General features: G+C 40.7%; 1 protein-coding gene across 1 annotated transcript in view; it reads right to left on the bottom strand.

Annotated features, from left to right (window-relative positions):
* The window catches only part of NEO1 (neogenin 1), a 214,842-nt gene that overhangs the window by 162,827 nt on the left and 28,189 nt on the right, over positions 1–23,826 (bottom strand). The window contains exon 5 of the mRNA XM_023753169.1: positions 10,218–10,354. Coding sequence (XP_023608937.1) covers positions 10,218–10,354 — 137 coding nt within the window. The remainder of the gene's footprint in view (positions 1–10,217; positions 10,355–23,826) is intronic.

The following is a 23,826-nucleotide window of genomic DNA, read 5'->3' as shown; positions in this document are numbered from 1 at the left end:
AAATGACAACTTTCTTTAGGCATTTTCAAGAATTGTCTTTCATAGGATATGACATATCTTTCTTTCTTTTTTTATCCTCACCTGAGGATATGTTTCCATTGATTTTTAGAAAATGTGGAAGAGAAAGGGAAAGACAGAAACATCAAAGTGAGAGGAACACTTTGATTGGTTGCCTCCTGCATGAGCCCTAGTTCACACCAATTGCCGGCCTGGCCCCTGCCCAGGCCTAACGCCTCTGGGCAGGAAACCTCCAGCTCCCTCAATCATCGGCTAGCCCCTGGTGCCCATGATCACTGGCTCTGCCCCTGCTCCCCACCATCACCAGCTCCCTCCCTGCTCCCCGCAATTGCTGGCTCCGCCCCTGCACAGGCCTAACGCCTCTGGCCAAGGCCTTAGGCCTGGGCAGGAGACCCCCAGCTCCCACCATTGCCGGCTCCGCCCCTGCTACCCCCGATTGCTGGAACTGCCCCTGCCCACACCTAACACCTTTGGCCAGGGCATTAGGCCTGGGCAGGGGATCCTCAGCTCCCCGCGACTGCCAGCTCCGCCCCTGCCCAGGCCTAATGCCATGGGCAGGGGACCCCCTGCTCCCCGCAATTGAGGCTCCTCCCCGCCCAGGCCTAATGCCTCTGGCAAAGGCATTAGGCCTGGGCAGGGGACCCCCAACTCCCCGCCATTGCCGGCTGCGCCCCTGCCCAGACCTAACACCTCTGGCCGAGGCATTAGGCCTGGGCAGGGGAAACCCAGCTCCCTACGATAGCTGACTCCGCCCCTGCTCACGATCGCTGGCTCCACCCCTGCCTAGGCCTAATGCCTCTGACCGAGGCGTTAGGCCTGGGCAGGGGACCCCCAGCTGCCCATGATCGCTGACTCCGCCCCTGCTCCCTGCGATGGCTGTTTCCGCCCCTGCCCAGGCTTAATGCCTCTGACCAAGGCATTAGGCCTGGGCAGGGGACCCCCAGCTCCCCGCGATTGCCGGCTCCGCCCCTGCCCAGGGCTAATGTGAACTGGCCTGCTTCCCGCGATCACTGGCCAGGGGGCGGGCAAAGGCGGCCCCAAAGGCCGCCTTTGCCCTGCCACCCGACTCTTGGGCTGCCGCCTTGGTTTCCGATCACCGTCAGCGGCAGGGGGCTTCTTCCATCCTTCCCCTTTCGCCTCCCAGCATTGCGCGTACGTATGCAAATTAACCGCCATCCTTGTTGGCGGTTAATCGCTATCTTTGTTGGCAGTTAATCTGCATATCGCCCTGATTAGCCCATGGGAAGCGTAGCGAAGGTACGGTCAATTACCATGTTTGTCTTTTATTAGTGTAGATAATACTGGAAGAATTATGTTAAACTGTAGAGATAATTGTGATAAACCTAAATGTTTCTGTCTCTTCATTCTATCATTTCCTGAGAGGAGTGTGGTAAAATTTCTAACAATTGTTGATTTGTTTGTTTCTCTCAGCAGTTATTTAGCTTCTGTTTGATACATTTTAGACTGCATTGTTAGGAACATATCTATCCATGTTGACTATATGTTATATGTTATACTTTCTTAATTATAATTCCTCTTATGAGTAGGTATGTTCCTTCGGCTACTTGTGCCTTTTAGATAGCTACTTCAACTTTCTTTTGTTTTGCCTAGTGTATCTTTCCCATCCTTTTATTTTAAATCTCTCTGTCTCATTCAGTTTTATGTATATCTTTGCAAACAACACATTGGGAGGGTTTTCGTAATTCAATCTGCTGTATTCCTTTTGATGAAATTAACCCATTTATATTATTTTAATTACCATTATATTGGGAGTGTTTCTTCATCTTATTCATACTTAGTTTTACACATACAATAATTTTTTCCTTCTTTTGTGCTTTCAGTTGAATAAAACTTTCTTCTACTGTTTAAAAGTTATATGTATGTTCTACTTTGTTCTGGGGTGATAGCCCTTAAGTTCCAAACTCATATTTTATATCTTAATGTTTGTATCAATAGGTATATAGATATTAGTATCTCTATTCCACTAACAACACACATATTCCCGTCTATCCCCACTACTTGGCACTGTCAAAAATTTCAGTTCTGGGTTATCATTGATTTTTTGTCTTTAGTTCTAGCATTTTATTTGAAACAATAATAATGAACTTTCCCAAGTTACTACTTCTACACAACAAACAACCGCAAAACTCAGTGGCATAAAACCACCACCACTTTGTTATGTTCACAGATCCAGTGGATCAGGAATTAGGACATGGTACAGCAGGATGGCTCATCTCTGACCCACAACATCTAAGACAGTGATGGCGAACCTTTTGAGCTCGGCGTGTCAGCATTTTGAAAAACCCTAACTTAACTCTGGTGCCATGTCACATATAGAAATTTTTTGATATTTGCAACCATAGTAAAACAAAGATGTTTATTTTTGATATTTATTTTATATATTTAAATGCCATTTAACAAAGAAAAATCAACCAAAAAAATGAGTTCGCGTGTCACATCTGACACGCGTGTCATAGGTTCGCCATCACTGATCTAAGACTTGAAAGTCTGAGGGTGACTCAGAAAGATGGGGGCTGAAATCAATTGGAGACTTCCTCATTCACATGCCTGGCCCCTTGGTTAGATAACCTGATAGTTGGATTCAGCTGGAGCTGTCTACCAGAGTACCTACAATGCAGCCTTTCCTTGTGGCTGGGGCTTCCCACAGGATAGCAGCTGAGTTCTGAGAGGGAGATCCCAAGAGGAAGTGTCTATCTGGAGAGCAGTAATTCCAAGAAAACCAGGAGGAATCTGCGAGCTACAGAAGTCACATGACTCTTTATTTATTCAAGTAGTTCCAAATCCACTCAGATTCAAGGGCAAGGGATGCAAGCCTCACCACTAAGGAGGAGGACTGTCAAAGATTTGGGGGCTTTGTTTTAAAACTCTCAAATCTCTTGCAGCATTTCCTGACTGTGTCTCTTCTTACTTGAATATTAATTCCAAAAGGGTTTTCAGTGTGCATCTTTGTGTAGGAAACCTTCTGATGTCTTATATGATGAGAATTTGTATTCTGCCTCACAATTTGGTTACATATAAATTCTATGTGGATTCAATGTCCTTTACCTTTAACACTTTAAAAACATTACTCAGTTGTCCCCTTCAAGTCAGATTTGTCAAAATAAGCCCTAGGTGCAATCTAATTCTTATTCATGTTTAAGTGATCTGCTCTTTGTCACTGGAACCTTTTAGAAATGTTTTGTCTTTGATATTATGTCACATGAATGGGTCTAATGGTGGGTTTCTCTTTCCCATATTTAACAGTCTTCAAGCACTTTCAGTCTAAGGTCTTTCACTAGTTTTTAATTTTGAGAAGTTTATCTTAATTATTTCTTCGAACATTTCCTTCTACCTTTTTTATTCTTTCCTCTAGGATTCCTATTTATATGGAGAGAAGCCCTTCTGCACCTAACCTTCATAACCTTGGTTTTTAATCTGTGTGTTCTCTCTCTATATCATTTAATGCTGCATTCTCAGAGTTTCTTAGTGTCATTTTCCAAACTTATTAATTTGCTCATCATGTATACCTTTGACTATCATGCATTTATTTTTACTACATTTACTGTATTTATTTTTACTACATTTTTCATGCCTAATATTTCTACCTGGTTCTATGTTTTTATGTTTTCTTGTTCTTGTATTATATTGCTAACATCTTTCTTATCACCTTAAATATACTTATTATGCTTATTCTTAATCTTTTCCAATAATTCTCCATCACATGGTATATGTTATTAATTTAGTTGTCTTTCCTTGAAAGTAACTGTACTCTTCAGGCGACTAATTTGGCTATAATCTAATATTCTTCTGGGGTACCAGCCACTCTGTCTGGTAATATATATGGTCACCAAGCTCTAACTGTACCTAACCTGGTTAATTTAAGAACAAAAGAGGATGAGCCTCAGAGCAAAGAGCACCAGGGATCTCAGAACTACTATTGTGTACTCCAATTTGCTGGGCCTTCTACAGGCAATGCGTCTGGTTGATATTTCACATTTAAACTCTAAGGGAGAAACAGCACTGGGCACAGAGAGTCTTCCAGGAGTTTAGAGGGAATGGGGAGAAGAGGTAGAAAAGTGATCCCGTAAGGGTAGTTAGCCAGGCCAGTTCACGTTAATGCCATCAGAGCCCCAGCAGACCTTTGAAATGAACACGCAGGCCTGGGCCACTGTTGGTCATTTCTGTGGTGAAGGGGCAGGAAAAGAACGTCTCAGGCAACACCAGTGAGAAATAAGAATAGAACTTAGCCTTCTTCCAATCTATGTTGTCACTGCTATCTCTGGCAGTCCTTAGTCCCAGGCTACAGCCACAACCCCCACACATCATACCCCACTCACCCATAAACACACAGAAGCTCAGGAGAGCCTCAGTCTCGCTGTATTTCCCTCTTACTCCTCTCATTTTCTGGAGTTAATTTGAGATGAGGAAGTAAACAACTGGGACTAGTTTGATAGGAACTGGAAACCGGCCTGGAAACTACTTTCATCAAAGGTGTAACACTTTTGCTCAATTTCAACCACTCCCAATCCAGTTCAGAAAGTTGAGGTAATCAAATGAATTAAAAGTTAATATTTAATAGAATATCTTATCATAAAAAAAACTTACCTTGGAGCATCTAGTTTAGAGAGGGTAATGATAAGTACTTCCTAATTCTTTCATGGCTAATCTAAATATCTTTAGCTTCACACTTTTGAAAAAACATTTTATTTATTTTTTCTAACTTTTCATCAACCTTGGACTTACAAAGCACTCTGTGTAAACATTTGGGTGAAATTTTAAAAAATCCCCTATCGTTTTTGCTCACCAAGATTTTTTACCTCTAAGTGTCTTTAAGCACCACAATTCCCCTGTCCTCTATTAAAGATAAAAGACTATGATGGCACTTTCAAAACACACATGTACAACCTTTAGCCTCAAGCAGATCTAAAACTGTGTTAGCAAAGACAAATTAGCAACTAGAATGCTATTTCAATAGCAGGCAAGAAATGAAAGAGCCTAACCACCTACAACCTTAGATATCCTCCACAAGTGAGGTTGGGGAGGAAGAGAGAGAACTGATGGACTTTGGTTGCTCCCAAAACAAGGATGTCAAAAAAACCCCCGAATTCAACCTTAAATTTCACTAAGGAATACAATATCTAGAACCAAGGAAGTAATGCTTTTGCAGTTATGTGTTACAAATATTTTCAACCAGTCTATCATTTGCATTTTATCTATACTTACAAGATTATTTCTATATAACTTAAAAAGAAATAAAATATGTATGTTGCCCTTTGCTGGTGTTCCTCAGTGGTTGGAGTGTTGGCCTGCGCACAAAAGGGTTACAGGTTCAATTCCTGGTCAAGGGCACATTCCTGGGTTGTGGGTCCACTCACCACCCCTGGTTGAGGTGCGTGCAGGAAGCAACCGGTCGATGTGTCTCTTGCACCGATGTTTCTTTCTTTCTTTCTCTCTCTCTCTCTCTCTCTCTCTCTCTCTCTCTCTCTCTCTCCTTTTGTCTCTCTCTCTCTCCCCCTCTCACTCTCTCCTCCCTACCCCTTTTCCACTCTCTCTGAAAAAGCAATGGGGAAAATATCCTCTCATGAGGATTAACAAAAAAACAAAACAATAACAACAAAAATATGTATTTTGTCGAAAATTTGTTTTTGCTTGACATGCTAATTTCTGTTTTTCCTAAGATAGTCTTTCCCATCAAAGGTAATAACACCATCCCACGTTTTTATTCTTCACTTTGCACATTTAGAACCTTGGTTTGAAGTAGAGATCCAACATTATTTTCTTCCATTTGAAAGTATATTGTACACCAATACCTTTTAATAAACAAAACACTTTCCCCCTATGAACTCTATTGTCATTTTGATAATATTTGAAAGTTCCATAATTACCTGTAACAGCTGTATTTTACTATTTTTTATTGTCTATACTTGGCAAGCAACATGCTGTTTTGATTAGGAACGGTTTATTTTAATTTTTAATATCTCAGCTTCCTTGTTCTTATTCTTTTCTCAGTTTTATATAATATGTCCACTTAAGGGCACTTTCTCTAGGTACAGATAATAAGATGAAACTGGATACAAACTGTAAGATGTATGTGTTATCTCATAACTAAAAAAAGCAGTTAATTCAGTTAATAGGCAGAGTTTCAATTAAATTCCACAGAATATATAAAAATAAAACAGTAGCCCAACTGGTTTGGCTCAGTGAATAGAGCGTCGGCCTGCAGACTGAAAGGTCCTGAGTTTGATTCTGGTCAAGGGTACATGCCTGGGTTGTGAGCTCGATCCCCAATAGGGGGCATGCAAGAGGCAGCCGATCAATGATTCTCTCTCTCCCTCTCCCTTCCTCTCTGAAGTCAATAAAAAATATATATATATATAAATAAATAAAGCAGTATAGGAGAAACCAAGATGGCGGCATAGGTAAACACCTGAAATTGCTGCTGCACACAACCACTTCAAAACTAGAAATAAAAGATAAAACGGACATCATCCAGAACCACAGGAAGGCTGGCTGAGTGGAAATTCTACAACTAGAAGGAAAGAGAAAAGCACACTGAGACTCAGAGGAGGTGCGGAAATAAAGTGCAGAGGTACGGAGGCACGCAAGGAAAAGGCTGGCAACTGAGGACGCAGTTGTCTTTTTCAATCGGGAGGGAGACACAAGCTCCCGACTACTCTGAACTCCAGTTCCTGGTGAGTCTCTGGGGACCCAGACTCATACGGGGAGAAACTGGACTGTCTGGCATCAGGCGGAAGTCGAGGGCGGCTTTCTCTGAGGTGCTTGCAGCGATTACCGCGGGACACTGAGACCTGGGGCCTCTTAGGGCAGGGCTGAGGATCAGCCATAGCTGTTTGCTCCACCTTGTTGATTCCGAGACCCCGCCCCACCCAAGCTGTGCACAGAAGCTTTCACATATGAATGGCCTGGCCCTTTGCAATCTAAAATTACTGAACAAACTGCAGCTGGGTCAGAGAGATCCAGAACATCCAAAAGAAGGCCCAAGGCCCCACAGCAGCTTGCATTGCTTCACAGCTGGGCCTCATCCGGGCACCTCCAAATCCCAAACAAAGAAGAGAAATCTGCAGATCTCTCCATAGCTCCTGCTGGGTAGCCTCAGGCAGAGGCTAAATTAGCACCTCCTTAGAGATCCAAGAGCCAGTGTACCCAGTGGTAAGAGTGGGACCATCCAGATTACAACTCCTCAGATCCATAAGGGACACACTCAGGGGGCAGACTCAGAGAGCACCAAAGCCCCACTGAAGCAAGTCTTGCCCCATAAGGGTGTCGCCAGCATAGAAGTTCTCCCACCATAGACATAGCTGATTCTCACAGCCAATTGGCCTGGAGGTCAATTCCTCCCAGTGATACCAACAACAATCAAGGCTTAACTACAACAAGACTGTGCACACAGCCCACAAAGGGGTGCACCAAGAGTGTCCACCTCAGGTAATTGGGGAGGCTGAGCCCCTGGGCCCTATAGGACACCTAGCACAGAAAGCCACTCTATCAACACAGGGAAGCAGCCAAAATGCGGAGACAAAGAAACAGGTCACAAATGACAGAAATGGAGGAAAGCAAACTACTGGGTATAGAGTTCAAAACCATGGTTATAAGGTTTTTCAAGAATTTTCTAGAAACCGCTGATAAATTTAGTGAGACCTTCAAGAAATCTAGTGAGACCCTCGAGGGTATGAAAAAGGACCAACTAGAAATTAAGCATATACTGACTGAAATAAAAAATAATATACAGAGATCCAATAGCAGAGTAGAGGATCACAAGAATCAAGTCAAAGATTTGAAATACAAAGAAGCAAAAAACACCCAACCGGAAAAACAAAAAGAAAAAGAATCCAAAAATATGAAGATAGTGTAAGGTGCCTCTGGGGCAACTTCAAGCGTACCAACATCCGAATTATGGGGGTGCCAGAAGAAGAGAGAGAGCAAGATACTGAAAACCTATTTGAAGAAATAATGACAGAAAATTTCCCCTACCTGGTGAAAGAAATAGACTTACAAGTCCAGAAAGTGCAGAGAACCCCAAACAAAAGGAATCCAAAGAGGACCACACCAAGACACATCATAATTAAAATGCCAAGAGCAAAAGACAAAGAGAGAATCTTAAAAGCAGCAAGAGAAAAACAGTTAGTTACCTACAAGGGAGTACCCATACGACTGTCAGGTGATTTCTCAACAGAAACTTTGTAGGCCAGAAGGGAGTGGCAAAAAATATTCAAAGTGATGAATAGCAAGAACCTACAACCAAGATTACTTTACCCAGCAAGGCTATCATTCAGAATTGAAGGTCAGATAAAGAGCTTCACAGATAAGAAAAAGCTAAAGGAGTTCATTACCACCAAACCAGTATTATATGAAATGCTGAAGGTATTCTTTAAGAAGAGGAAGGAGAAGAAAAAAGTAAAGATAAAAATTATGAACAAATACATATCTATCAACAAGTGAATCTAAAAATCCAGTGAATAAAAAATCTGATGAACAGAATAAACTGGTGAATATAATAGAATCAGGGGCATATAAAGGGAGTGGACTGACAATTCTCGGGAGGAAAGGGGTGTGGGGGGTGCGGGAAGAGACTGGACAAAAATCGTACACCTATGGATGAGGACAGTGGCAGGGGGGGTGGTTAAGGGAAGAGGGTGGTGTGGGAACTGGGTGGAGGGGAGCTATGGGGGGGAAAAAGAGGAACAACTGTAATAATCTGAACAATAAAGATTTATTTTTAAAAAACAGTAGAAAATAATTGCATGGACAAATGCAATTAATGTATAGTGCAGACACCATGCCTCTCATTTGAGGCCAATAACAAGGTATTTTACATTGAAGGAAACTGAGGCATGGGTAGAAAAATGGAAGACAGTGTTAGGCCAAGTATCTCATTATTGGAAAAAACAAAAAGAGTAAACATCCACTAATGGAGGTAACAAATACCAAATAAGATAGAGTTCACTAATATTTTATATGTCCAACCCCATCCACATAAGGTAAAGAAATAAACTAGCCATTTTACAGCTGGTTATAGCCAACCTTTCATCTAGTTAAGAGTAATGGTGAGCTCACTGAGGTAATAGGTATGTAAACTCCAAGGCCTGCTCTTTCGATTTTCAGAGATTATGAATCCACCCACAAATAGCAACAGAGAATATAAACATGCTATTGCCTTCCCCAGCACAGAACCCCAAAAAGTCTGCTCTCTAATTCTTACCAAAAACATATTTGAGACCTCTGGTAACAAATAGAGTAGAAATGTGGCTACACTAAAACCCTCAGATGTACCAAAAGAAACATTTCTATATAAAATATGAAACAACTCCAAAACATAGATCAGGAAGTGATCTATCAAATACAATACAATTTGGGACAAGTTGAAGATGAATATCATGAGCCAATATATACTTCTACATATCCAAGCGCTGTTGGATTTCCCTGAAAGAAATGTAGAAGGTCTTAAAGATTTTTATTTAGAACAAAGACAAATGAGGGTGCAGACAAATCATAGGAGAGATAGCAAGCATTCTTCTGAGGGTACATTTCCATATGGAGGAAGGACAAGGGAAATGGGATAAAGAAGAGATTATGTGTACATGCCAGGTTCAATTTATCTGACTTCTAAATCAGAGAACCTAAAAAGGGAGATAATGGGAGGCTCAACGTTGGTTGAGCAGAAAGGAAGAAATCATCAAACAGATGACCATGTTACTGAGAGCCACATGCACTGTCTGTCCTAGGTGATCTATTCATCTGAAAGGAGGGAATATCAGTGCTTAGGAAAGAAGTTTTTTTGTGAGAAAGCATTGTGAGACAAGAAAAGTAAACTAAACTATCCAGATAGCCACACTACTACCATGCATAATAACTTCAAGCTCTCACCATATTCTAGTCACTATTCTTGAAGTTTTACAAACACTACGTCTTTCAATCCTCAAAAGAACCTCAATGAGGTAAGTACTCTTATTTTTTCCATTTTACAGATGAGGAAAATGAGGCTCACAGAAGTTGAGAGTAAATTTCCTATAGTTATACAACTAGGGTATATAACACCCAGAATTTGAACTCAAGCAGTCTGGTTTAAAGTTCAGACTTTTAACTATTTTGTTGTGTTGCCTTTCCCACATTAATGTTAAAAAATTGGCAAACCCATAAGGTACAAAGGCTTTTTATTTATACAGGAAATAATGACATACCTTGTACTGTAAGCTCTGCTTGAGCTTCAATTGTTTCATTTCCATTATCAGCTACACAAAAATAAGTCCCAGCATCGTCCTCAGTGATATCACTGATCTCCAGGCTACCACCTGCCAGCAATACCAATCTTTCAGAGCTGCATAAAAAAATTTGATACATTTTAAAACTAGGAATATGAGAAATTCTTCACATAAAACAGAGAAAACACTTAAGCAGTATTATTATTTATATGGCTTTAGATATAACCTTTTTTCTACCAAGATTCATCTGGATATTTATAACATCATTCAAGGGCCATACAAAATTATCACCTTAAAAATTAGCAGCTAAATTTGGTCAAACATTCAATTAACTCACCTCTAATGTCTTGGCAGGGCCAGACCAAATGATTTTGTAGGCCTTATACGGCCTACGGGCCGAACGTTCCCCATCCCTGCTTTAGATGGACAGAGACTACATAAAATTATCAGAATTTAATTTAGTACAATTTGCTTTCCTCATTTTTTTCATGCATAAATATCACGAATGCAAATCAGAATGTGATTAATAAATTATCTCTGACACTTCTAATTATTCCCAAAGGGATACCACTTTTGTGACCGATTCCACTACCCACAGTATATCCTTGCCTCCCTACTCTGCCCAGCTTTTGGTTTTTATTATTTTGCAAATTATGTAATTTTTGTTGTTGTTAATTCTCACCCGATGATATTTTCCCATTAATTTTGAGAGAGAGTGGAAGGGGGAGGGGCGACAGAAAGAGAGAGAAACATCAATATGAGAGAGACACATCGATTGGTTGCCTCCAACCCAAGCCCCAACCAGGGTGGGGATTGAGCCTACAACTGAGGTATGTGCCCTTGACAGGAATTGAATCCACAACCCTTTAGTTAGCGGGCCAACCTCTATCCACTGAGCCAAACTGGCTAGAGCACAAATTATGTAATTTTGAAGTCTGGACTCAACCTGAGAGTTACTCCACCCCAGCTATGGCCATTGAGATAACTAATAGAGAAGGCAAAATGTCAGGTCAGAAATAGTAAGTCAGGGGGTCTCAGTGCCTACTGAAAGTTTCCTATGGTGGCTTTGATAGGAAAGGAAGGAAAGAGGAAGAGAAGGGAAAGGAAGGGAAGGGAGAGAGAAGGGCAGCTGCCAGAGAGCAGCTTCCTGGGTGTGGTGCCTGGGCATGAATCAGCCACCATTATGCCATTATCCACAAGAATGCTGATCATTACCAAACCAACTCTACCATGTGATTTAAGTCTATTTAAAGAGAATGAAGAGAAAGTAAAACAATCCTATAACGTCAAGAAAGAAATCACAAATCAGTATTATCAAATTTTAATAAAGTGAACTAGTTTAGTTCATTTGAAGACTTTGGAGGTTACAATTTTATTTTTATTTTGAGGTTCTACATCTAAACTGGTTTTCATAGACAAATTTTTCTCTCAAATCTTAAAATAGTTACATTTTTTTTGTCTGTATCTATGCTCAGACATGTTCTGATCATTTGGCTTTTCATATAGAATTCCTGATGGGAAAAAGAAATCAGAGGGAATGACTATTCAGTCTGTGCCACATTTATAATTCTCATCCTAAGTGAAGTGTGATTCTGGCTTAAATTTCAGTACCCTGTGAGTTTGGGTAATTGGTCTTCCTGAATCTGATAAACAAGATTAAGTTTCTGGACAAAGAAAGAGGAAAACCAGAATCAGGTTTCATAACTTCTCTAAGAAATACCCTGCAAGGTCATTATTAAACCTTATTAAGGTGGCCTTCCTATTAGAAATATCTTAATTATGCCCTCAAATCCCAACTTTATGTGATGGGACAGAGAAGCAAGACAATTTAAAATGAAATAGAGCAAGAATTACTGGGGCAAAATAGGTGAGAAAAAATTACAAACATTAAAATATTGTACTTTATCCTTGGACAAAATCACTACTAAGCTTCAGAAACAGAAATAACGTACACAAATGGGAAATCAGCAATACATACATATAACACTCAGCTGAGAGGAACATAATCTGAAACCCTAAGTTGGTATGGTTCCTTTGAAATCAAGACAGTATTGATCTCTAATAATTACCCTAAAAATCTTCCTAATACTTGTTATCCCTCACATTTGCCATAACTGAGTGCCAGTACAGCAGAAGTCAATCTTTCTTAATGAAGTTGATTTTACTCCCCTTGAAAGAAGTCTGAGAGGAAGAACATCTTTAACTTGTTCACAAAACTGTATGATGGCTAAGAGTAAAATGGCAATCAAGCCTTTACAACTCCAATTTTCAAAAATGCAGCAAAAGAAAATATATGTGAAAAAGTATGCCTTGTCAGTGGACCCAATATTAGTGTGGCTGAACATAAGGGGGTGGGGATGGGGAGGGAGGGAGGGGGAGAAAGAGAGAGAGAGAGAGAGAGAGAGAGAGAGAGAGAGAGAGAGAGAGAGAGAGAGAGAGACTGAGTAGCCAGGGTCAGTTTAGGAGAGCTTGGTGTGCTAAGGAGACCTACTTTTTGGCCAAGTGGAAAGGCCTTTAGAAGATGACTAATATGATCAGATTTAGTGAAGAAACAAGAGGAGTGGGGAAAAAACTAGAAGCAGGAAGTTTATTGTAAAGTTATTTTAATGGTTCAGAATTAAAAAGAGATAAACTATGGCAGTAACGACAGGGGTAAAGAGAAGGCAAAAAGTAATGACTTCTTTAATAACGTTAGATGCTGAAAGTAAGGAGAGGGACTTATTCATTAAGTTAACACATTTATTGGTGTGCCTGTGTGTGTCAAGTAGCAGCTAGGGATGCAGCAGTAAGCAAACACACAATCAATGCTATCATGCAACTCAGTGGGAAAGACAGAAATAAAAGATGATAATTCTACATGGTGCTGTATCAAAAGAACCTGCCAAGAAATTAGAATAGAGAGGTTTCCCTGACCACAGTAACCCTTGAGCTGAGATCTGAAAAATGAGTAGGAGCTAACATAATCAGGGGGAGCAAAGATTTCAGAAAGAAGACTAGCCCCTGCAAAGCAACTGGGGAAGAAAGGATCACAATACATTTGGGGATCTGAAAATAAACAATGTGGCAGGTGTAATAAGAGAAAAAAGAGAGAGAGAAAGATGAGTATGAAGCAGACCACACAAGGCTTTGAAAGCCATTTTAAGAATCTGAGTCCTGTCCCGGCAAAGTGGCTCAATTGGTTTGGAGCATTATCTCGTATACCAAAAAGTTTGTGGGTTTGATTTCTGGTCAGAGGACATACCTAGGTTGTGTATTCAATCCCCGATTGGGGAGCACATGAGGGGCAACTGATCAATGTTTCTCTCTCACATGGATGTTTCTCTTTCTCTCTCTCTCTTCCTCTCTCTCTCAAAAACAAAACAAAACATAAAAACAGCACATATCCTTGTGTGAGGATTTAAGAAAAAAATTGAGTCCTTAACCTAGAAATGGTGTAAATCCATGGAACATTTTAAAAAGTGGCTGGGGAGTTGCCAGTGATGTGGTGAGTTTAAGCACTGAAAAGACTGGTTTGACAGGAAGATGCATTTGGAATGAGGCCAGAGTACATGCTGGGAGGAAAAGTTACAAGGTGACTGCAGTAATTGAAGGGACACTTAACAGTAGCTTGGAAGGAGGTAAAATGACAGAACTTGTAGATAAATGGACTGGAAAGAGAAGCTGAGGAAGAAACGTGTCAAAGGAGACTCTTAAGGTCGGGGCAGTAAGTGTGGAGGGAAAACTGCTTGTTTATAACTTAGGGTTTTTTGTGTGTGTGTGTGTGTTGTTATTTGAATGGGAGAGGTAAGCCTTTTAGAGGCAAAAGAGAAGGAGCCAATGGAGAGGAAAATTTTGGGGGGAAATTCATAAAAGTGCTACAAAGGATGGACACTGATAAGATTTAGAGCACAAAAGGACTTCTTAGATACTCTGAAACCGAAGGACAGGAAGAGTATGTAAGTCATATATATACTCTGGCACAAAATTTATTGTCATTTTTTTTCTTTAAACCTTTTACTTTGAGGTAACTATAGATTCAGATGCAGTTCTAAGAAATAATTCAGAGAGATACCATGTGCCCTTTACCCAGTCTCCCCCAGTGATAACATCTTATAAATCTATAGCAGTGTATGTCAACCAAATACTGACACTTCCATCACCACTGCCTCATATTGCTCTTTTATACCCTCATCCATTTCCTTCCCACTCTCACCTCCTCCTTAACTCCTGGCAACCACTAATCTGTTTTCCATTTTAGTAGAATGTTATTTAAATATAGGGTGTCCCAACCAGTGTATACATACACTTTGAATAATTATAAAGGCAGTGTTTATTAAAAAAACATTTCATTTTCAAAACTGAGCTGTCAGCTGTTAAAGTGTATACATTTTTGGGGGACACCCTGTAGAATCACACAGTATGTAACCTTTGGGGACTGGCTTTTTTAGCTCAGCATAATTCTCTAAAAATTGAACCAGGTTGTGAAAAAGATCAATGTTTCATTCCTTTTATTGCTTAGCAGTAATTCCACAGTATGGAGATACCATAATTTATTTAACCATTCATTCAATGAAGGACATCTGGGTGGTTTTGAGTTAGTTATGAATAAGATCACTAAAAATATACATGGACAGGTTTCCATGTGAATGTAAATTCATTTCTATGGGATAAAAACCCAAGAGTGTCAATATCAGGTCATATGGCAGTTGCATATATAAAGTGTTACTTTTTTAATATGAGAAAACAACCAAGTTTATTGCATATGTACATACAGGGTTCTATAAGAATATGGGAACCAGAGACAATTTGGACAATTTGGGGTATGAGCTAAGGATAAAGAACAGGGGAGGTCCAGGTTTGGAACTCCAAAGGGGAGGAAGGCAATTTATATGGAGATGAAAAGCAAATGTTTGGTAAACAAATGTTTGCTGGGCTATCTTTAACAATGGACAGAGGACTTTCATCAAAGTCCTCTGGAGGGGCCTTGCTGGGTTCCCCCCTGTCCATCACACTGAAGTCATATCAAACTATAGTTGTTTATGATGATAGCTCCCTTCTTTTTTAAAATTTATTTTTATTGTTGAAAGTATTACAGATATCTCCCTTTTTCCTCCCATTGACCCCCTCAATCCCACACCCACCCCCTCTCAGGCCTTCATATATTAAGTGTTTTAAGAAACTGCCCAACAGTTTTTCAGAATGGCTGTACCATTTCAAATTCCCATCAGCAAAGTCAGAGTGATCCTGCTTCTCCACAGCATGTGTTATCACAATTTTTAGCTATTCTGATATGTATGTAGTGATATCTTGTGGTTTTAATTTGCATTTCCCTGATGGCTAATAATGTCACACAATTTTCCATGTGCTTATTTACCACTATATATCTTTTTCGATAAAAAATCTATTCATGCCTTTGCCCAGGGTGTAATTAGATGATATGCTTTTTTTTTAATGTTGAATTTTGAGAGATCTTTTATATATTTTAGATACTAGTTCTTTTTTGGAGATGAGGTTTGCAAATATTTTCTCTTGCTCAGTAGTTTATCTTTTCTTCATCTTAACAGGGTCTTTCATGGAACAAAAGTTTTTAATTTTCATGAAATCTAATTTTCAATTTTTCCTTTATCGATTGTACTTTTGGTTCAAATCTAAGAACTCTGCCTAGATCCTGATTTTGTTTCCTTTCTAAAATTTCATTTTGCATTTTATATTTGGTTCTATGATCCATTTTGAGTTAATCTTTTATGAGATGTGAGACTTAGGTTGAGTACTATATTACTATTATTATTTTATTTTATTTTCCTATGGATGAGTGTCCAACAGCGGCAGTACCATTTGTTGAAAAGGCAATCTTTCCTCCACTGAACTGCTTTTGCATTTCTGTCAAAATTTAACTGGGCATTTTTATGTGGGTCTACATTTGGATTCCCTATTCTGTTTCACTGATATATGCATCTATCTAGTCATCAATACTGTACAATCTTGATTACTGTAGTTATACAATAAGTTTTGAAATCAGGTAGACTGAGTCTTCTCATTTAAAAAAATATTTAAGATATTCCAGTTCCTTTACTTTTCCATATAAATTTTAGAATAATCTTGCCCTCACCAGAGTGGCTCAGCAGTTAGAGCATTGGCCCAAGCACAGAAGGGTCACAGGTTCAATTCCCAAGCAATGGCATGTACCTGGTTGCAGTTTTGCTCTCCACCCTGGTCAGGTGAGTGTGGGAGGCAACCAGTTGATGTATCTATCTCACTTCAATGTTTCTCTCTCTTTCTCCCCTCCATCCTTCCCTTCCTTCCACTCTCTCTGAAAAGCAATGGAAAAAATATCCTCAGATAAGGATTAACAAAAGGAAATAATAGTAATACTAATCTTGTCTACATATACAGAAAATCTTGCTGGAATTGAGTTAATCTGTATATCAATTTGGAGAGAATTGACATCTTGACTCTGTTGAATTTTCCAATCCATGGACACAGTATGTCTCTCCATTTATTTAGATCTTTGATTTCTCTCATTACCATTTTATAGTTTTTAGCATACAAACCTAACAGGTTTTGTTAGATTTTTTTTTTAATATATTTTATTGATTTTTTACAGAGAGGAAGGGAGAGAGATAGATAGTTAGAAACATCGATGAGAGAAACATCGATCAGCTGCCTCCTGCACATCTCCCACTAGGGATGTGCCCGCAACCCAGGTACATGCCCTTGACCGGAATCGAACCTGGGACCTTTCAGTCCGCAGGCTGACGCTCTATCCACTGAGCCAAACCGGTTTCGGCATATTTAACCCTAATTATTTCAGTTTTTTGTGAGTGAATGTAAATAATATTGTATTTGTAATGTCAGTGTTCACATATGTTCAATGCTAGTACATAGAATACAAATAATTTTTATATTTATCTTCTTTATATATATAAATATTTACATATATTTATATATATATTTTCTATCTTGCAACCTTGTTGAACTATGTCTTAGTTCTAAGAGGTAGTTTTTTTTGTGTGGATTTCTTGGGATTTTCTATGTAGACAAATATTCCATCTGAAAATAGGAACTGGCTAAAACTTTGAGCACTATGATAGTGACCTCCTTTAACTGGTCCTAAGGGGGAAACACTATCTTTCATCACCATTAAGCATAATGTTAGCTGTAGATTCTTTTTTTAGATGTTCTTAAGTTATTTTTCTGAGGGTTTTAAAAATAACACGAGTGCAAAATTTTGTCAAATGCTTTTTCTCCATTGATTCATTTGATTATATAGGTTTTTTCTTTAGTTTGTTAATGTGGTAAATTACATTGATTTTGGAATACTAAGCCAGTCTTGCATCCCTGAAATAAACCCTACTTGGTCACTATATACATGACTTTTTACATATTGCTGAGTTCTATTTGCTAATATTTTAAGAATTTTTATTTTTATATTCATATATTGTATAGTTTTTCTTTTCTGTACTATCTTTGTTTAGTTTTGATATTTGAGTAATACTAGTTTTAATTCCTCCTCTTCTATTTTCTGGAGAGATTGTGTGGAATTGCTGCTAAATATTACTAAAATGATAGAATTCTGTTTAGTTTTGATATTTGAGTAATACTAGTTTTAATTCCTCCTCTTCTATTTTCTGGAGAGATTGTGCAGAATTGCTGTTAAATATTACTAAAATGGTAGAATTCTTTGGTAAAACTACCTGGGCCTGGAGACTTCTTTTGGGGGAGTTTTAAAATTACAAATTCATTCTCCTTAACAGTTTAGAGGGCTATTCATATTATTTATTTCATAGTAGAGGCCCGGAGCACAAATTCATGCACATAGAAAGGAAATTAGAAGAAATATTTTAATATCACTATTTGCCCTTTCCCTATAAGAGTATCAACCAAATTCACTATAGATAATGACAGATGAAAACACATGCATGCGATTGGTGCCAGTGAGAGCTTTTTATGTGTGTATGTGTGTGTATGTGTGTGTGCATGTGTGTATGAGATATACATATGAAAATTCATGCACTGGAGGGGGGGGTCTCTCAGCCCGGCCTGCCCCCTCTCACAGTCCAGGAGCCCTCGGGTGGGAGGAGATCAGGGTAAGGCGACACCCCCATCATACCTCTGCTGCTGCCACTGCTGGCAGCGCAAGACTCACCTGGCCCTGGTTACTTGAGCCTTGGGCCGGCCCTGGGCGGCTGGGGGCTGAGGGGACTGGGGGACTACAAAGGCAGGCACGTGGGGCGGGCCCGGCCTTGCCACGCACCTGCCGCCCCAGCAGAGCTGAGAGGACTGGACACTGCCATCTTGTGGCTGTGGGCGCTGCCATCTTTGAGGGCGGAGCAGTCAATTAGCATATTCCCTCCTTATTGGCTGTGGGTGCTGCCATCTTTGAGGGCAGGGCAGTCAATTAGCATATTTACTCCTTATTGGCTGGGGGTGCCGCCATCTTTGAGGGTGGGGCAGTCAATTCGCATATTCCCTCCTTACTGGCTATGGGCATCACCATCTTTGTGACAGCATGAGGTTCAATTAGCATATTCCCTCTTTATTACAGTGGTTCTCAACCTTCCTAATGCCGCGACCCTTTAATACAGTTCCTCATGTTGTGGTGACCCCCAACCATAAAATTATTTTCGTTGTTACTTCATAACTGTAACTTTGCTACTGTTATGAATCATAATGTAAATATCTCATATGCAGGATGTATTTTCATTGTTACAAATTGAACATAATTAAAGGATAGTGATTAATCACAAAAACTATATGTAATTATATATGTGTTTTCCGATGGTCTTAGGCAACCCCTGTGAAAGGGTCGTTCGACCCCCAAAGGGGTCGTGACCCACAGATTGAGAACCGCTGCTTTATGAGATAGGATAAACTTGCTTAATTAGACCTGCTTTCTGATGTAGCTAAACTTTTTCCAGCCCAATGAAGCACCCCACTTCTCTTTCAGGTAATTGTCAGCAACACAGCAGTAAATATCAACATGAAGCAGATTATTATTGTAGATCATGCAGGGAGAACAAAAGGTAAAATATTTAACTGCAGCAGTCTTTGACTATATTCTGCACAGTGAGAAAACCTGAAGTCATTTTCAAGGTCCACCATTTCTTCTTTTCAGTTGGGTCAAGTTTCTAAGCTTTCTAAATCTCTGTTTTCCAACTAATGAAAAGAAAATAGGATTCCATCGAGTCTCCTATCTACCTACTCCAGGACTTCTGTGAGGATCAAATGAGATGAGGCACAGGAAAACGCTTCACAGACATTTGGTTAAAGTGTAAAATGTTTGCACCTGGCTATAAAGCAGGTTGTACTCCTGGGCTGAAGAAACTCCAAGGAGGCTAGTTGCTACTGAGAGGAAGCCAGGCGTTGCTACGTGACGTCATTACCTGGCACCCACAGTGACCGTTTCTGGGCTGGGCTGTGGGCTGCATTTTGCACGATGGGTTCTCAACAGCATCGGCTGTGATTTGGTGGGGTGTCGCTCTGGGATGATAGCGAGGCCTGTGTCCTACTTGAGGGAAGCCGAGTGTTGCTTTGTGGGCGCCAGGTCTGCAGTGCTGTTTCTCTGTAAATGGCCAGTGTGCATCATGGCGACTGGTCGGACATTTAGCATATTATACATATAGATGGGTCAGATATGGTAACTTGTATTTTTGAGGAAATTGTTTATTTTGTTCAAGTTGTCAAATTTACATGTGCATAGTTATTTATAGTATTCCCTAATTATTCTTTTGATGTTTTCAGGGTCTGTAATGGCATCACATATTTTAGTCCCAATACTGATCAACTGTGTCTTCTTTCTTTTTCTAGGGCACTTACTCTTTCCTCTGTCCTATGCAGTCTGCTGCTAAGCCCATCCACTGAGGTTTTTTATTTTTATTTTGGTTATTCTCTAGGTTCAAATTTAGCCACATGGTTTTTCTTTAAATCTTCCATTCCTTTGAGGAGACTTTCTATTTCTTCACTGAGATATTATATTCTGTTTTCATTTGTTTGAAGTGCGTTCATAATTGCTCACTGAAGCATTTTCATGATTGCTTTAAAATCTTCGTCAGATAATTCTAAAACCTATCAACTCTATGTTGGCATCTACTGATTGTCTTTTCTCATTTGAGATTTTCTGATTCTTTGTCTGATGAGTGATTTTCTATTGAAATCTGTATATTTGGGGTATCAAGTCTTTGGTTTTAGCTGGCTTCTTCTGATACCACTCTGGCAGAAAAAGGGAGAGATGCCACCTCATCACTATCAGGTGGTGGCAGAAGTCCAGGTTCCCCACTGTATTAATTCCTGAGAGGGGTGGCGGGCTCTCCTCATTACTCCTTAGCAGGGTTGGGAGTCCTGGCCCCCCACTATGTATCCACTGATACTACCCACTTAGCTGGGTACAGCAAAAGTGCCTCCTTACTATTCCCCACATGGCATCCAGACACCACGAGGATGGGGGCATGGAGCTCCATACTACATGGTAGTGAAAAGTTCAGACTCTCCACTAGGCCTCCTCTGATACTACCCAAGTGGGGAAGGGAGGTGTTTCTTACTGTGGATCGGACAAAAGTCCTGGCTCTCCCATATGGTTGGCACTGATATTGCCTGTTGGAATGAAAGTCAAATTTACTTAGCCTCTCTTATCATACAGGAGGGAGGGTGAGGGACCTCATTACAACCTGGCAAAGGTGGAAATCGAGTCTTCCCACTTGGCCCTTGCTGGCATGACTGAAGGTAGGTCCAGTTTCTTCTATGGTGTTGGGCTGGAGTAGGAGTGATTATAGTCTAACAATTTTGGTATTGCTAGGCAGCCCCTTTCCTGGTCCTCTAGCTATAGAGAGCAAACTCTGTTAGAGCTTTTTTTTTTTTTTTTGTATGTGCCTGTTGGTGTTTCCAGGTTGTCAGCTTCTAAAGAAGTTGCTATATATGAGGGGGGAAAAACAAAACAACCAAACCTCAGGGAACTCAACATTAAGTTGTTCCTTGGGTGCCAAAGTCCCTAACCAGTCAATCTTCCTCTCTCCACCTTTCAGAGTCTTACTATGTTTGCTGTACATATAATTGCCATAGTTTTTAGTTGTACTTAGCTGGAAGAATAGGGAAAAATACACTACTCCATCTACCTAAAAAAGGAGTCCTCAACTTGATTTTTAAACAAGTTGTTTTAATAACATTAAGCATTTTTATAACTATAACCTGTTACTTTGTGGCTGGGTTCTGATCTATCATTCCAATAAAACATAATTTTATTTGATTACTAAATTACATTTTCCTATCTGTCACCTTGCACTTTAGCATTTGTATTTTCTGGATTCTTTCCCTTTAAAATAAAACTACTCAATCAATGAATGGGATTCATTTCCACCATCATCGCCACTCTTCAATAGCTATGTTTGGTTTGGATCTGAACAAAATTAAGCAAAAGATTAAGTAAATATTACCAATTTTTAAGACATTTATAAAAGCAGTGGTTAATTGTGGGGAAGCACAGTACTTGGTTGGAAAGTCTGTAAGGAGGAATCTCCGAAAGGTCAGGGGCCTCTAGGAGGACCCTGCCGAAGGCGGCTGCCCCTGCCTTGACTTTTCCAAACTAGTCCAAACCCCCAGGTGTTTTGCTAAAATCTCTGTTTAGTCTTTTAGACCCGACCTTGTAGAAGCATGTGCTTTTTCTAGGATACTTACCCTACTGATTGTATCCAGAGGTTAATTTTAGTTCAAGCTGTTGTGACAATAAAAGCCTAAGGAGGCAGGCAAACAGGGCTTTTTGCTCCTAAAGGAAAACAGCCCCTTAGCCTCTCTCACAAAAACGTGTGTCGGAGTAATCATTCATCTGTTGCTCAGGGTCTGCCGCTCAGCCCTGGCAGGCAATGTTTTAAAATACTCATTTTCAAAGATGTTTAATAATTTAAGATCTTATAACGTTCTAGCTCAAACAAAGACATTTTGAGTAATTACTTATGTGTAACTTGACGCAATTTTGTATTCCATTCACCTATTGATATTTTTTTATATTACATTCAAGCATTCAACCAAAATATATTGGTCACCACTCTCCCTAACCTGTTATATGCCAAGCACTGTGCTACCAACACAGTGGAAATACCAACATGAACACCATCAGGTGTCCTACTCTTACATTCTTCTGAAACTTTCTGAGAAAGTGATATATCAAAGCAATGCTTTCTCAGACTTTTCTACCACATAACGCAAGTATGAAGAAGCCCAGAGAAATCAAAGTAGAACAGTCTACTCAATCTTAAAAGTTTCCTGATTTATCCTTAAAACTCAGAGGAATATTACTAGCAATGATATATCCACATTTAATTTAATTTAAAAACATTTTTTCTCAGAAATATCTTTGATTAAAATCCAAAGTAACAATTTGATAGAACATAAAAGGAAGATATGTAACATTCTTACCATGATTTCTATACCCCTGACCCACCTAGACCTCAGTCTGAGTGTCATACTACTAGAGAACAATTCACCAATCTACACTAATAAAAGAGAAACATGGTAATTGGCGTACGACCGCAACCCTTCCCATTGGCTAATCAGTGAGTATATGCAAATTAACTGTCAGCCAAGATGGCGGCCGGCAGCCAGGCACAGAAGCGAGCATGAGGCTTGCTTAAAGTGACAGAGGAAGCCAGGTTCCCCGCCTGCCTTGCCGGCCTCTCCGCTGCAACTCTAAGAAACATTGTAACAAATATAGAAGCTAAACCAAACCCCAGAAACCTGCTTTAGTCAGCCAGGCTTCAGCCAGCAGGACCGCAACATTGTTTCAAATACAGAAGGTAAACAAAGGCCAGAAACCTGCTTTCAGCAGCGGAGGTCTCATAGCTGGAGCCGAGCCTCAGAGCTAAAGCTGGGCCAGAATAAAAAAAAAGAAAAAAAGGAGCGGTTGGGAGCTTCAGTCACCTGCCAGCCTGAAAACGGCCCTCAGCCCCTCACCCAGACTGGCCAGGCACCCCAGTGGGGACCCCCACCCTGAAGGGGGTGTGACCAGATGCAAACAGCCATTAGCCCCTCACCCAGGCTGGCCAGGCACCCCCGTGGGGACCCCCACCCTGATCCAGGACACCCTTCAGGGCAAACCAGCTGGCCCCCACTCATGCACCAGGCTTCTATCCTATATAGTAAAAGGGTAATATGCCTCCCAGCACCGGGATCAGCGGAGCCGCGAAGCCTCCCGGCACTGGGATCAGCGTGACAGGGGCAGCGCCCAAACCCCCTGATTGCCCTGCAGCTCTGTGTGTGACAGGGGGCGGGGCCACAACCTCCCTATCCGCCCTGCTCTGTTCGTGACAGGGGAAGGCACCCCAAACCCCCTGATCAGCCCTGCTCTGTGCCTGATAGGGGGGAGCTCCCCAACCCACTGATCGCCCTGAGGCTCTGTGACAGGGTGGCAGCGCCCCACCCCCCTGATCAGCCCTATTCTGTGAATGACAGGGGGGGGCGGCCCAAACCCCCCCGCCCCCAATGGGCCCTGCTTCTGTGTGTGACGGGGTAAGAGCCAATAAACCTCCCCATCGGCCCTGCCCTGAGGTGTGACAGGGTGCGGGCGCCCAACCTCGACCACGCTAATGGGCGGGCATGAGTGGTGAGGGCCAAACCATAGATC

This window comes from Myotis lucifugus, unplaced genomic scaffold (assembly GCF_000147115.1).
Source record: "Myotis lucifugus unplaced genomic scaffold, Myoluc2.0 scaffold_41, whole genome shotgun sequence".
Lineage (NCBI taxonomy): Eukaryota > Metazoa > Chordata > Mammalia > Chiroptera > Vespertilionidae > Myotis > Myotis lucifugus.
The sequence above is the reverse complement of the archived record's forward strand: the minus strand, read 5'-3'. Positions and strand labels throughout refer to the sequence as shown.